The sequence below is a fragment of the Populus euphratica genome, unplaced genomic scaffold, assembly GCF_000495115.2.
Source record: "Populus euphratica unplaced genomic scaffold, PopEup_1.0 scaffold697.1, whole genome shotgun sequence".
Classification (NCBI taxonomy): domain Eukaryota; kingdom Viridiplantae; phylum Streptophyta; class Magnoliopsida; order Malpighiales; family Salicaceae; genus Populus; species Populus euphratica.
The window spans coordinates 89,704-104,720 of record NW_011500569.1 but is presented as its reverse complement, the minus strand read 5'-3'; the positions used below and the strand labels follow the sequence as shown (position 1 = coordinate 104,720).

The 15,017-nt window shown below is 30.5% G+C and overlaps 1 protein-coding gene across 3 annotated transcripts; it reads left to right on the top strand.

The window, feature by feature from the left end:
- Nucleotides 1-276: 276 nt before the first annotated feature.
- On the top strand, nucleotides 277-5,319 carry LOC105115435 (mitochondrial import inner membrane translocase subunit TIM50-like). Of its 3 annotated transcripts, XM_011012317.1 has the most exons (10): nucleotides 285-726; nucleotides 849-937; nucleotides 1,049-1,085; nucleotides 1,656-1,717; nucleotides 1,806-1,919; nucleotides 2,197-2,301; nucleotides 2,392-2,490; nucleotides 4,160-4,331; nucleotides 4,684-4,786; nucleotides 4,935-5,319. In XM_011012317.1, the coding sequence occupies exons 1-10, from the start codon at nucleotides 459-461 to the stop codon at nucleotides 4,978-4,980; spliced, it is 1,095 nt and encodes a 364-aa protein (XP_011010619.1). In that variant the 5' UTR covers nucleotides 285-458; the 3' UTR covers nucleotides 4,981-5,319. The 3 variants fall into 3 exon arrangements, with proteins under 3 accessions (XP_011010618.1, XP_011010617.1, XP_011010619.1); XM_011012316.1 differs by lacking the exon at nucleotides 4,935-5,319 and having other exon boundaries at nucleotides 277-726; nucleotides 1,052-1,085; nucleotides 4,160-4,786; XM_011012315.1 differs by lacking the exon at nucleotides 4,935-5,319 and having other exon boundaries at nucleotides 279-726; nucleotides 4,160-4,786.
- Nucleotides 5,320-15,017: the final 9,698 nt, after the last annotated feature.

Below are 15,017 nucleotides of genomic sequence, written 5' to 3'. Positions count from 1 at the left end.
TGTTTTTTAAATAAAATTTATTAAAATATTTTTTTAAAATATTTTTTTCTATTTTTTTAATATCAGTGTATTAAAAAAATTTAAATAAAATTTATTAAAATATTTTTTTCTATTTTTTAAATATCAGTGTATTAAAAAACATTTAAAAACTAAAGTATTAAATTAATACTTTGAAAAAAAAAGAAAAACAATTGAAAAACAGGTTAACACTTCCTCGAGTCTAAAGTCGGTTACCAAACAGGGCAGTTTCTAATCTCTACATTCTAGATTCTGAGTAGTGGCACGATACACCGTCGTCCAAACAGATCCTCTAAAAACTTGAAATGAAACAACCAGCCAAGCACCTATTTCCCCTTCCCAACTGTGTCTCTCTACAACATTCCAGGCAGACACTAAACCCTATTTAAACCCAGCGAACCCAAAAACAAAAGCAAAAAAAATAAAAATAAAAATTATATATGGCTTCCTCAGTAGTTCGATCTCGCATTTTATCAATCATATCAAGAAACAATAAACCTAATCGCAGATTCTTTTGTTCAAATAAAAAACCCATCATCTATTCTCAATCAACTATACCCGATCAATCTGCGGCGGCGGCGGAGGCGGCGGAGGCAGCTCCGGCGCAGGCTGCGGGGATTCGGGAGAATAAGGCATGGAACTTTTTCAAGTATGGAATTATTGGCGCTCTCACTGGAGCCACTGCTTTTGCTGGATACGCTTCTTACGGTTTGTTTTGAATTATATATACTAAAAGCCCTCCTGCTAGTATGTATATTTGAGTGTTTGAACTTGGGAATACGGGAAAAAATAAAATAAATACAATTCTACGTTTTTGGGTGATGTTTCAGCCTACAGTTTGCATGAAGTGGAGGAGAAGACGAAAACATTGCGAGAATCAGTAAACTATACTCCTAGTAATGACGCTTCCAATGTTGAGGTATCTTAGTATTAAATTTGCTTGTAGGCATATAGTTGAGTTGATTTTATGTTTGCACCTACCTTTTCCAAGGAATGAGAAATAAACAGATTTTGATATTTTTCTGCTCAGAAGTATCAAGGTTTGCTGTACTCCACAGTGATGACAGGTTTGCTCCTTCCTCCAATTGTTTCTCTTCTTCTTGTTATTATTATTATTACATAAACAGTCTATTTTTGCCCCCCTTTTCATCTGCATGTCCTAAGATTTTTTTTGCATCTTCAATAGGATTTTAGCTACCATTGTATTAAGTTCAATGCTCTGTTGACTTCCAAAGGTTGGTTTTATAATCACCCCATCAAGTGTTAATGACACTCCACTTCTCTCTGCCAAATTGTTTTTCATCAAAAGCTCTTAATTTCCTCCCCCGGTCTGTAATTTGAGATTTTAAGATGGATTCTCTTAAATTACTTGTTATTGGATTTTTTTTCTTTTCCTTTCGTGTTATTAAGACATGCCAATTAATTGCTGAAACATGCTATACCTCTAGAATGTTGAAATAAACAAGTCAGGACTAGCCATGGACAGAATGCTGCTTTTTTGGTACTTAGGTTTTTGCATGTTGTCAGGCTGTTTCAGTGATTCTTTCATGCCTGTTTTAATGCAAGGTGGCAGATACTCTCACTAGTGATATCATTTGCTTTGGACTAATTTCATTTGTCTGCCTACGATATTCCAGTTCCTGCTAAAGCGGTGGAACTTTACTTGGATCTGAGGAAGCTACTGGAAGAACATGTCAAAGTGAGTGCAAATATTGTTATATGTGTTCCTTTACATCTTGGCTTCATGTTTTCCTTTATAAACCATGAACTCAATATGCTTTATGCAGGGTTTTACTGAACCAACCTCAGATAAACTTCTTCCTGATTTGCATCCTGCTGAGCAGCATGTTTTTACTCTCGTTTTAGATCTTAACGAGACAATAATTTATAGTGATTGGAAGGTAAGGCCTCAGCTGGAATTATGTATTGTCAAACATATCTTAAGATTTTGCTCAATAACTTTACATCTTGTATGCATGATTATATTACAGTCATTTGACATTTCTGTTCTGGTAAGTAAACAATTTAGGATGGGACATTCCCTACGCCATTCTGGTCTCTGTATGTTCACTGTAGAAAATTATCCATGCTTGCAGTCTAATTTTTACTTTTATATGCACGTAAGCTTTTTATCCAGTGAAACTGTAATGATAATATTCTCTGTTCCTCTGTGTGAAGCGTGACAGGGGCTGGCGAACATTCAAACGACCGGGAGTAGATGATTTCTTGCAACACCTTGGACGGTTCTATGAAATTGTGGTGTATTCGGATCAGCTAAGTATGGTAATGGAGATTCATTTTCTCCCATTTTGGATAATCTTTATAATCCATGTTGCACTGTGATTATGAATTTTCTGTTTTGGGTTTCTGCAGTATGTCGATCCTGTTGTTGAAAGGTTGGATACAAACCACTTTATCAGGTACAGGCTATCAAGGAGTGCTACCAAGTATCAGGATGGCAAGCATTATAGAGTATGTCATATTTTCTTTTACATGCCTTTTGTAGTTTATGTTATCTTTGAGATGCATTTCATTTAAGGATGATGATGTTTTCCAGGTTTTGCAATTGTTCTCATTTTTACTCTGGCAATTGCTGCTTGTACATGATTGTCTGTTTCCTTTACTGTTTCTCTCTTTTTGAAAGTCAAAATTTCTTCTCTGCTTGTGGCCTGGTGATGGCATTAGAGGTCCTCCATCTGGAAATACTGTTTGGTTCTGGTTATGTTCTTGCTTGCTTAATTGTGTATAAGCATTAGATTTAATTTTGGTATACTAGAGTTCATGAATTTTGCTATATTGGAGTTCATGACCATTCTTTAGAACGTTCAGTTGAATGAATTGGAGTTGTTTATCTGCAAAAGTGAATCAGTATAATAAAATTCTGTAATCATGTTACAAAATGATCTCAATTTTTTTTTTTTTTGTCAGCATATTTTGTGACTTTTGTCAGTTGCTTATCTGCAAAACTGAATCAGTTTGATAAAATTCTGTAATCATGTTACAAATTCATTTCTCAAAATATATATTTTTATTTGTCAGCATGTTTTGTGACTTTTGTCATTCCATTTTCCTTGGCATGTGTTTCTTAGTTCTGCATTGTTCTTCATCAATTTGATGCGGGTGACATGTAGAGGTTTCTTACAAACAGAATTTGCATCGCTTCTAAGTCCTTTCAATTATACTTTATTTGTGAGCTACAGTAAAAATTGATCTTTACCAAACAGTTTGTAACATGGATTTGTTTAGCTGGTTACAATTCACTGCTATGCTGCTTAACTTTCTCTAAACCAGAAACTCTCATGTCTAAATGATTCCGAAGCCATGGATGTTAGTTGTTGTTGCTGATTAAAGTTTCATATCCTAGATGTGAAGCTGCAAGTTTGTGGATGTTTTAAAAGAATGCTTGAAATGGTGATTTGGAATGCAAATACAGATCATGGGGTTTAGAATTGTTGGCCTAATTATAATTAAGGATGCTTGGGCTAACCACACCTAGCAACTGCTGTTGCAATCTTGAACTGCAATGCCAAAACCACACCCTAAGGATGAATTTGGAATCAAAATTTGAAATTCTATCTTAGGTTCATAAGGTTTAGATATAAACTGAAGCCTTGAAGAAAGAAGGGGGAAAAGGAAGTGATGCTCTAGTCCGTGGCACTAGTTCATGGGTGGGCTGGGTTCTGGGATAGAGTCTTAATGAAAATGATATAGATATACCAATGACATGCTGTTAAGTGGTCTAGGAATTACAGGATAAGAGCAGAAATCCACTGGAGTTAGGGCAGATATTTGGACACAGTGGAGGCTTCCATTCAGCATGTCCAATTCATTAGCTGAAATTTTGTGAAAAGCTGTCTATCATTGTGGATTTTGCAAAATCAATGGTGTCTGGAAAGGTAAGTGAAGCTTCGTGATCCCCATGGATCATATCAGCTGCTTTTCTACCATTTTGTAATTTGTATAGTTTCTGTGCTGCTACTTCTCAAAATGCTTGCTTCCTTTAATGAAATATGGTAATTCTGGCATGCCTTCTAAGCCTTTTGCTATTCTCAATTTCACTGCTGTGTATGAATTTTTGTGTTATTTTTCATGTGCCTTTGTGAATTGGAAAGCTGTGTTTAATGTATGTTATTGTTTGCAGGATCTTTCAAAACTTAATAGAGATCCAGGGAAAATCATCTATGTGAGTGGTCATGCATTTGAAAATAGCCTTCAGCCAGAAAATTGTGTCCCGATTAAGCCATTCAAGATCGATGAAACGGGTGATGTACCTCTGGATACAGCACTTTTGGATCTTATTCCGTTTCTTGAGTGTAAGTTGAATTTCCTTTCTGCAAGCACATGTTATGGTCCATTTGATTGTTGTCCTCGTGGAATTGAAACAGTTATATTCTCGGATTTCATTGCATACAATGTATTAACATTTTTCTTGAAGTATTACAGCCGGAGGCAAAAATATTATAACCCTCGCTGAAACTGAATAAACTGGGTTTATTTTATGAAGTGCAGAGACTCTTGTATACTTTGGGTTCTTCCATTTATAGAAGTTCACACTCTGCGCCTGGAGTAAATCCCCAGGCTATTACCTTATTTCGATCATCATCATAATTGTTATTCATTTTAGCATTGTATAAAATGCATCCTGCTATTTTGGTTTTCACACAGATGTTGCTCGCAATAGTCCATCTGACATCAGAACAGTTTTGGCATCTTATGAAAGAAAGGATTTAGGAAAAGAGTTCCTTGAACGTTCTAAAGATTATCAGAGGTACTTTGCATTGTTGTCTGTTTAATTTTATTTTTGATGAATGTGTGAAATTCTATGCTGAGAAGCTGAGATACCAATGTGAGATCTAAATTGAGCGTGCACAATCTTATTTGTATGGCATTTTGATTTGAATTAAATGATGATACAGGCGAATGCAAGAACAACGGCAGCAAGGCCGCCTCTGGCGTCGCTGAGGGCTCGAGTATAGTGTAAAATGTAGTAGTAACTCAAGTTTTGGTAGACAGGGATATGAAGTGAAGATTTTGGCATAGTTTTAATGCTGGACACAAGAAATTGTGAGTTTTCATCCCTCTTCTTGGAATCATAATTCTTACTAAACTTTCTAGATTATTGGAGAAATCAAGATTCGTTTTTCCCCCCACTGTAACAACACTCGGATGTATGCCACTGATTTTTCTAGTGTTGCAACAATGTGGCTGTTCTGTAATTGAAGATTGCAGAAAATGAGACTAACACTCGGATGTATGCCACTGATGATCCATTGGAGTTTGAAATGTGAGGTCTGTTCGTCACTCTCTTGGTTTTTGTGAATTTCTGCTTTCCTTGGTGTTAATAAAAGTAATGGGGAGGTAAAAAGAAAGAAAGAAAGAAAGAAATAAAAAAACCGAGGACACATCTCCTATTTAGCTTATTAGTGTAGTTAAACGTTGCGCCCCGGGTTAGAAAAAAACTTCATTTTCATCGCTAAAAAATAATACACAGACATCACTAGCATATTTCTAGCAAAAAGAAAAATATTAATTTTAAACTCAAAACTTGAAATCAAGGTTACCATTGTACTTCTTGATGAAGATGGGAGGTATATGTATGTATGTATATATATATATATATATATATTTTGGCGCGAGCAATCTGTTGTTATTCCATCGAAAGTGGAAGTCGCCCGCAAATGCGTGGATGGAATGCGAATCTCTAACGAGAAATTTATCCACGGTATGTTGTTTCTGTAGATAATTTTGTCGGTATTTGAAATGCCTACGAAAGTTTTTTCTACATAAATATTTGATTAGTGTTTTTTTTTTATTTGTTGAGGATAAATAAAATTATTTTTTTAATATTTATATTAATTTTTTTTAAATATGGCATAATATTTTTTTATCATTTTATTTTTTATAATAAAAAAACATAGTTTTCTTAATAGATTTATTTTAGCCTTACAATTTACATTATAAATTTGTTGTATTAAATCAAATTTTTTTTAATTTCATACTCTGATAATAGGTTGATAAAGAGTTAGTTTTTGTATTTTTTTTTAATTTTTTTTCATAGAGCAATTCTATTTTCATGGCTCAGGTTGCAGATTTGACTTTTTTTTATCAAAGTTTACTTGAATCACGAGTTTTTTTTTAAAATTGAATATTTTTTTTCTTTTTCACCCTTTGATATTTGGTTTATTAGAATTGAGCTTTTTAATTTGTTTTGATTTGCGTTTTATGAAGTTATTACAGTCTCATGGCTCAAATCGAGGGTTTTGTAGGTTAACAGGGGTTAACCTTGGTCAATATATCATTGTTTCAATTTTTTTTTAAAAAAAATATGTCATCCACATTGTTTCAATTTTTTTTTTAAAAAATATGTCATCCTATATATCACAATTTCAATATTTTAAAAGTGTTAGTTTTATAATTTTAGTAACCAAGTTAGAAGTTAATGAAATAAGTGACAATATCATCTTAGAATCAAGAGATGTTTTCTACTTGGAAGGTGTGTGTGAGTGGGCACGCACGTGTATATAACTAATAATATGAAATAACATTATTCTTAAATGTTGTCTTGAGCTTGATTTGTATAGCTTGTCTTTATACACTTGTGCAAGATTGAGTTTTTATCGGTAAGACCAATCTTGTAACATAGATTTTTCACTAAAAATATGGAACTTCTAAATTCTTTCTCTATCTTAAATGTCGGTATATCATGGATTTTCTTTACTTTATCTTGGTCAACTTTTGTTCCTGACTGCTCACTATGAAACCTAATATTTTTTCTATTTTTACTCCAAATGAACACTTTATGTGATTCAATCTTAATTGAAACTTTCATAACCTTTCGAACAACTTTCTCAAAACTTGCAAATGATATTTTTCTTTCCTTGATTTAGCAAGTACATCGTTCACGTATACATCCACTTTTTAATGCATTATATTATGGACTAAGGTGATCATTACCCTTTGAAAAGTGTTCCCAATATTCTTCATTCTAAATGACATTATCTTGTATTAGAAGATTCCCCACAACATGACAAATGTTGTTTTCTCTTAGTTTTTCTTTGCCAGTATAATATGATTGTATCTTAAAAACCCATCTATGAATAAATACATGATACTTTTTACGACATTGTCAACTAAGATATCTATATAAGGTAAATGAAAGTCTTCCTTTGAGCTTCCCTTATTCATATTTATAATCTACACATACCTTAATCCTACTGTCTTTCTTGAGAACTACAACTACATTAGTCACTCATTGAGGATAATAAACTGCATCCAAGAATCTTACATCCCGTTGCTACTACATTTTAGCCTTTACTTTGAGTATCATATTCGACCACATTTGTCTTGTCTTTTATTTAACCAGCTTGCTTCTTTTCTTCAAGGAAATTCAATGTATCATGATGTTAGTATCCGAACCGGGCATTGTTTGCATAAACCCAAGAAAAAACATCCTTATATTCTTGTGATAACAAGATCAAACCATCTATTTCCTAATTCATAATAAGAGTACCAATCTTCAATTCTTTTTTATCTTGTTTGATATCCAAATTTATCCTTTTAGTTCTTTCTTGGCAGGTTTCTAAGATTTCTTAGATTTTTTTAACTAATATGGTAAACTCTTTTATCCCCTTATCTTTCCATTCTTCATCACCCATTATAATTATAATTCTGTTATCAAAATTTGACCAATTATTCTTAATGCAATGAGTTTGTGAATTGGTAAAAGATTTACTTTTAAAATTCTTGAATTTGTAAGGTATGCTCGTGTAATTGTGTATTTGTATGAAAAAATAAAATGAAACAAAGATACATTTTGAACACAAGAAATGCACAATCTCATTGAGATAAAAGGCTCATTGACAAAAGAAAATATAATGGCATCATGAGCTAGATTGCAAACAAGACCATAAAAAGGTAAAAAAAAAAAAAAGAAGCAAAATATAACAGGACAAGACATCTTAGTAAGCATAATCAAACAAAACAATTACTTTTTGAACATAATAGGAATAAGCTTTATTTTTCAATTTTGATACACTTCCCTATTGACCAGCTTCTTCATAAAGGCTTTTACAAGAATTTCATTGATGGTGTGAACAAACAACTATGACAATATCCCATTCTCCATTATGATCTTTATCTCCTTAATCTATTCCTTGTTCTCACATTCTAAAGCATTGATGTGGAGGCTTACTATCTTTAACACTCTATCGCCATATCTAATTACTTGAGCAGGTTTTTGGAATATTGTTTAGGGTGGTGGGATTGTTAACTCTTTTTTTCTGGCTCTCTTCCTTTAATTTTTGTCATCCTTGCTTTTTTCTTGATATTGGAAACTCGCTTATAGTCATCCTTCTTAAGCTTATATTCGAGTCTAAGTCTCTATTCAATATATTTTAGTTTCATTAAATTAAATTATTTTGTCATTATGGTGTCAGCTCGAAGGGAATGCCATGTTTTAACAAGCAATTAACTATCATTCTTGTTGCTTCTGAAATCTTTAGCCTTCTCAATACCGTGTTCCTAGAAACCCACTTAACATTCATGATTTTAAAAGCATGAATATTCATATCCTTACAATCTTATGCCTCGAGGAGCGGTACAACCACATTTCTTATTATGAAAACTGCTTATTTAGCATTAACAATTACCAACATCTTATTCATTATGTATTTCAATTATTGATGTAATGAGAAAGATACTGATCCAACCATGTGGATCCGAGGTCTTCTTAACAACATATTATAGGAATGATGAATATTCATCACTTGTAATGTCACGAATAACACTTGTTGCCTCTATATATAACTCTATTTCTAAGGTTCCAATTATTTGTCTTGGTGAGTTGTCATATGCCCTTGGCATCATAGTACTTGGCCTCATATGTGATTCATCGACGAACATCTCGCTTAACATGTATCTTGACAACACATTCAATATTAGACCATTATTGATCAATACCTTATATATCAGGATATCTTTGCATAGTACTGTGATGATATATAATTGTTTATTATGTCGAGTACCATCAAGGTCCAACTCATCTTTGGTGAAGTGCATATAATTTGAGGATTTTACCTACCAGGTGCTCCATGGTTTCTTGGTTGATATCTTGAGGTCCATATGCCTCGTTTAACACCTTCTGTAGAGCCTTCCAATGTTGTTATGAACTCAAAATCAAAGATAGCATCAATATTTTAGCAAGAGTTTTCTTGAGTTTCTCAACGATGCTTGACATGATCAAAGAGTTGATATTTTATACTAAGTGTAACTTGACACGATCAAAGAGTTGATATTTTATACCAAGTGTAATAGTGTTAAAGTAATAAATAACCCGACAAAATTGGGGTCGATTGATATGGAAGTCAATTATATAAATTGCAAATAATATATATATATATATATATATATATATAATAAAACAAAGAATTAAATAGAACTTTGAGATGTGAGATTAATGTGAAGATTAAATAATGATAAAAATAATTGTTAAGGTTAGAGGATACACTAATGATATTAGAAAAATAAGTATAATATAAACTATTTTTATTACTCAATTGAAAACCACACACAAATAATGTTTCAATCAAATAATTTATCCTTAATAGTTTATTATAAATTCTTAACATGATCATATTATTATCTTATTTTAGTAACACCATACTTTTAAATATTATCAGGAATTCATGATGCTAACTTATGTTAACAACAAATCAAGTTCCTCTTTTAACAACGATGTCAGCCGAGGACTATGAAGGATCAAACATTTATTGTACCAAGTGTTATACAACACAAATCTAGATTAATCATTTAACAAGCAAGGTATTAAGAATTAGTAACATAAAAAGATAAGACATATTAATACAAACTTTCTTAAATATAAACATTGAAGTTCATGTTGAGTTTATATTATACAACCATTCTAAAACCATTAGTAAAATATTTTCACCTTGACAATATTAACTTAGCTAGACATGAAAAAAAAAGTATAAATAAATAAGATAAGAACATAATTAAGATATAAATTAACTAAGAATAGTAAATAAAATGAAAAGTATAAACAGGAGATTAATAAAACTTGAACATTATAAAGAAAGAAATTAAGAAAATAATCTTAATCTAAAAACATAGATGCTTAAATGTATGAGAAAATAATCTTAATCTAAAAACATAGATACTTAAATGTATGAAAAATACCTCTTTTTATAGGTTAAAAGAACTATTTATTCAGTAATTAACTATTGAATTAGTGACCAACTAATGACTTAGTGGACTTCGTGGTTTAGGTATGAATTTGTTTTTTAGATGAAATGACATTTTCATAATCATAATTTGGCAAAGAAAGTTGTAGAAATCTGTATCAGCTTTTCACCAAAAAAAGAATAAGTTCATTTGCATTTCTAGAACCCGAGATATGGTCTGAACATTAAACAATGTATGAGCTGCAAAATAGATTCAGACTTCTTTTTTTATGTTAAGATTTAGACTCCAAAACGGTAGAATTGAGTCTTAAACTCTTCATGAATGTTTTAGGCCTATGTCTTAGCTTTCGAGTCATATAAACCAAATTAAAATACAAGATCTATAGCTCCATATATGACCTAATAATTGAATGGTGTTTCAGTTTGAATTAAATCAACATCTCTTTTTTAAACTTTCACTTTCAATAGTTAATCATATCAATCAATTATTTAAATTGTGAGATATACCTGCATTTAAAATGAGTATTTACCATAAATTAAAGCTATTTTTTATTATCATACTTGTTATTATAAAACAAGCTTAAGTTAATAAATTTAATACTAATTTAAGGCAATATGATAATATAAAAACTAAATAAAAATGTATTTTTAAGTACTAATCAATGTTATACTCACTGTGTTTCATCACCTTCATGAATTTATGTCTCTTCCTCAGTGACATGCCTATTTACTTCTTTTAACAGGGTAGCTACCTATTTCCCCCTATCTTTTGTTTCTTAAGTTCTTTAGAGATACAACACCTCCAGCTGTGGGTTAAGCCTTCAACTTTTGCTTGAAAAATAGATGTTGGCCATGAGCTTTGGAAGGAATACTCATAACTATGTGGTAGGACGTTGTAGTTTCTATTATATACCACCATAAGTTTAAACAAAATTAATTTGGGCAACTTATTTGTAGTAAATTATACTAGAAAAACTTTTTTATTCCTATTAGATTCATCTACTATGGGCATGTCTCTACCCACTGTCCCCTTAATTTTAAAAGATCCTCGAGTCATCATTTGTATCACCTCATTATGGAAATCTTTACACTGGTTAATCATATGGCCTTTTTTTTTTTTGTAATACTTACAGAAATCCTGGTTTATCAACCTATCTTCGCAACTACCCTTCTTATATCCAACTTTGATCAGCATTTCTTAAACCCTATCCAAAGACACCTTTAACCTCCTTATGTTTTTAGTCTCCAATGTGTTTACGGGTCTGCTACCCATAACATGATTAGGTAGAGTATTTATATTTACATTTAAGGCCTTCTTAAACATTATCCATCCAACTTTGATTAATTATAGAAACTTGTTCTTAGAGGCATTACATGTGTTAATATTATGTTTTATAATGCTAGTGTGATACCCATATATGAGTTTTGGTTTGTACCAACTGGGATAAGGTGGCTGCAATATCATGAGTGGTATTGGGGCTACTTATTAGTAGTTCTTGGTACATCTCACTAAAGGGGAATGATAGCAGTGATAATTTTTCTTAGGCTATTTCATAATTTTTTCTTGGTCGGTTTTCAAAGTGGTTGTGAACTCGGTTACTTTGGGTTTTAATTTTTTTTACAAGAAAATATGAGTTGAACTTAATGTTGGCAATTCAAGATGAAGGGTTTAGAGGACTGCAGTTTTGGAAATGGTTCTTCTTGCCTTGATATGAACAAAATCCTTTTTCTTACCTCCGAAGCCTTTGTTTTTAGTGGGTATGAAGATTCTACTACTCTTTATCTTTTGCTTTATACACTCAGCCATGTTTATAATGTCAGTAAATTGTAAGAAAATTAAAAATCATATAAATTATAAGAAAAGAAACTTTGAAAAAATATAGTTTTTATGAAATGTTTAATTTTATAAGAAAATAAATCTAATCTAAAAGATGATAGGATTTGATTATTACTAGAAAGGTCAAATCTTAAATGGATAAACCCTATAAATATTTTTCACCTGGCTTAAATCTCCAAATTACCTTCACTTGTTAAAAACATATCAAAACAAACATGCAATTATAAAGTTATTATACACCTACTCATATATTACTACTCATTGTAATAGTGCAATTACACATCTTTTCTTCAATTATAAAACTTTTGAACTATAAGTAAGGGCAATATGGTCTGTTCATCATGATTCAATCATTATTTTCAAATTATAAAGGGAAAATTTGATATTTTTAGTTTTTTTACAGTAAAATGACTTGATTACCCTTAAAATAAAAAAAAATTAAACTTACATCTAGAAATTTTTTCTCTAATTATAATTAAGTCATTTCAATTTGTTAAAAAATAAAAAGACTAAAACATTTCTTGATATAAGTTTAATATTATAAATTAAACATATGTTGTCCACTTAAATCCAAATATGGAGGTCAAGTCCCACTTGAGCTGTTGTGGCCACTAGCCAGTAGTGGTGCCCATTTAAGTCAAACTACTTCACTGACCTATAATTTTCTATATGGTGCATTTTTTTATAAAAATAAAAAGAATATAAAGATTGTAGGATTTTCTTTGACAATGTTATTAAACCTAATAAATTGAATGATCAATAATGTGGTTTGGATTTAAAAAAATAAAATCAAGATGATAAAAAAAAACCCTATAAAAGGAAATAGAAACCAATTAATTCTAAAAAACTAAAAAAAAACACATATCATAAGGCTAATTCAAAATAAACAAAATACTTAAAAAAATAGCATTGCTTTTTTTTTTAAAAAAAAAAAGTTAAAACGATAATATATTTGATCAATTTGGATTTCATGACCTAACTATATTATGACAATCATGTAAAAATCAATCCCATAGGGAAAGAAAGAAAGAAATACATCATGAAGACAAATTCCAGATAAATCAAATGCTTAAAAAATTCAATCTTACATTTTTTTTTAAATATTCAAATGATAAAATATTGGATCAACCTAGATTTTGTGGATTAACTATCAAACTTGTAACTTAAGTCATGGACTCAACCGGATTTAATTTTTCTTTTATGAAATTTATTTTTTACTGAAATATATAAAAAAAATCTAGGAAGAAGCTTAACATGCTTGCCCCTTCTAAAAAAAGCCTTAGTACGTGGGCCTCTCAGCCTAGTTTATGAGTCTATGCTTAGTTTAATAGTTTTTTATTTCTTGATGGAGCAGACACCCTCTCGTTCATCTTTTTTTTTTAAAAAAAAAATAGACAACACATTATTCGTGTTTTGTAAAATCAGGCTACTAAAGGGTCACAAAAAAATTAGGGTTTCTGTATTTGTGCCTAAAAAATAATTTTCAACCTATTTTTTACTCAAAAACACCTAGAAAAACACTCTAAAACACTTTGATAAACCTATTTATTGCCTTAGATGATCCAAAAAATTGCTCAAAACCCTAAAATCAACTTAAACTAAAAAATCTTCCTATGACAGATCTACTTCTTAGGCAAGGAGAAGGAAAAACACCTATTTGAAACTTCTCTCATTAAATGAAACTCATTTAATACCAAGATCAACCACTTTTGTGGTCAAAATCGACATCAATGATGATTTTCTCTCTACACCAGAATTAGACTACTCTCTCTACTTAAAAAAAAAGGACTGACAAATAAAGGAAATAAAGTTAGGCATCAAAATTAGATTTCTGATAACTAAAGAGATTGATTACCAATCATCTAAAAAAGATGAGGGATCAAAATGAACTTTTCAAAGGAAATTTAAAGTTGTTATCTATTTTATCCTTATTTTTCACTTTGATCTTTTTTCTTTTAATTTCATCTTTTCTTAAAAAAAGGGGTTAATAACCAACTAAAAAATATATTATATTATCTTTTTAAGTTGAAGTATTTAAACTAAAAATGTTTTTATCCTACATTGAAAAAAATAAAACATTCTTTTAGTAATTATATAGTAAACTTTGAAATTGTTAATAACCAACTAATATATATATATATATATATATATATAAAAGAGGCTCTAGCTAGGAGAAAAAATATATTTGATAAAAAAAAACAGGTCACTCGGGTCACGAGTCAACCAGGTTCTGCTAGGTTTTTTATCATGTCAGTCTTTCACCTTACCTGAACTGGTCTAACCACCAAGTTGACTGGGTACCGGGTTGCCCTGCTAGGCTAGTCTAGATTTAATAACTATGCTTCTTGGTTCTCACTTCTTTTTCAATGATGCAAACACGATCATATATAGAAAAAATTGACATACGATAAATGAGAAATTGATGAGATTTTTTTATATTTTATAAAAGTTGGATGATAATTTTTTTTATTTGAGATTGTGTTAAATTGTCTTATTAAAGCATGTTTGTTTTTATATTTCAAGAATGCTTTCAAAAAAATTTCAAATTTTTTTATTTTTTTCTTTAATTCAAATTAATATTTGTTGATTTTTTGTATTATTTTATGTGATGATATAAAAAATCAATTGAAAAAAAAATATTATCTCAATATATTTTTTAAAGATATTTTAAAAAATAATTGTTACGTAATAATATAATAACTATTATATTGGCCTGCGTTCCATAGCAGGTCAATAACAATATTTTTTTTTAAATGCAAAAATATTTGAGTTGGGTTAAAAGAACAAAATATATTTGCACCATCACTATCTTCAAATAAAATATTTTCTACAGTAACACCATGAATAGCGCATAACAAAGCAGCATTAAATACACCGACAACAAATTTCTTTCCTTTTAAGATATTTCTAATTTTAGTATTTTTTTTCCTCTTGAATTTTTTTTCTTTTTTCTTATTGATTTT

What these genes read in the sequence shown, in the direction of transcription:
- LOC105115435 (XM_011012315.1), top strand. Translation starts at nt 459, where the DNA reads ATGGCTTCCTCAGTAGTTCGATCTCGCATTTTATCAATCATATCAAGA. An exon ending in ATGACGCTTCCAATGTTGAG is followed by an intron (nt 938 to 1,048) that starts GTATCTTAGTAT and finishes TTTTCTGCTCAG; the next exon opens with AAGTATCAAGGTTTGCTGTA. An exon ending in TACTGGAAGAACATGTCAAA is followed by an intron (nt 1,718 to 1,805) that starts GTGAGTGCAAAT and finishes TGCTTTATGCAG; the next exon opens with GGTTTTACTGAACCAACCTC.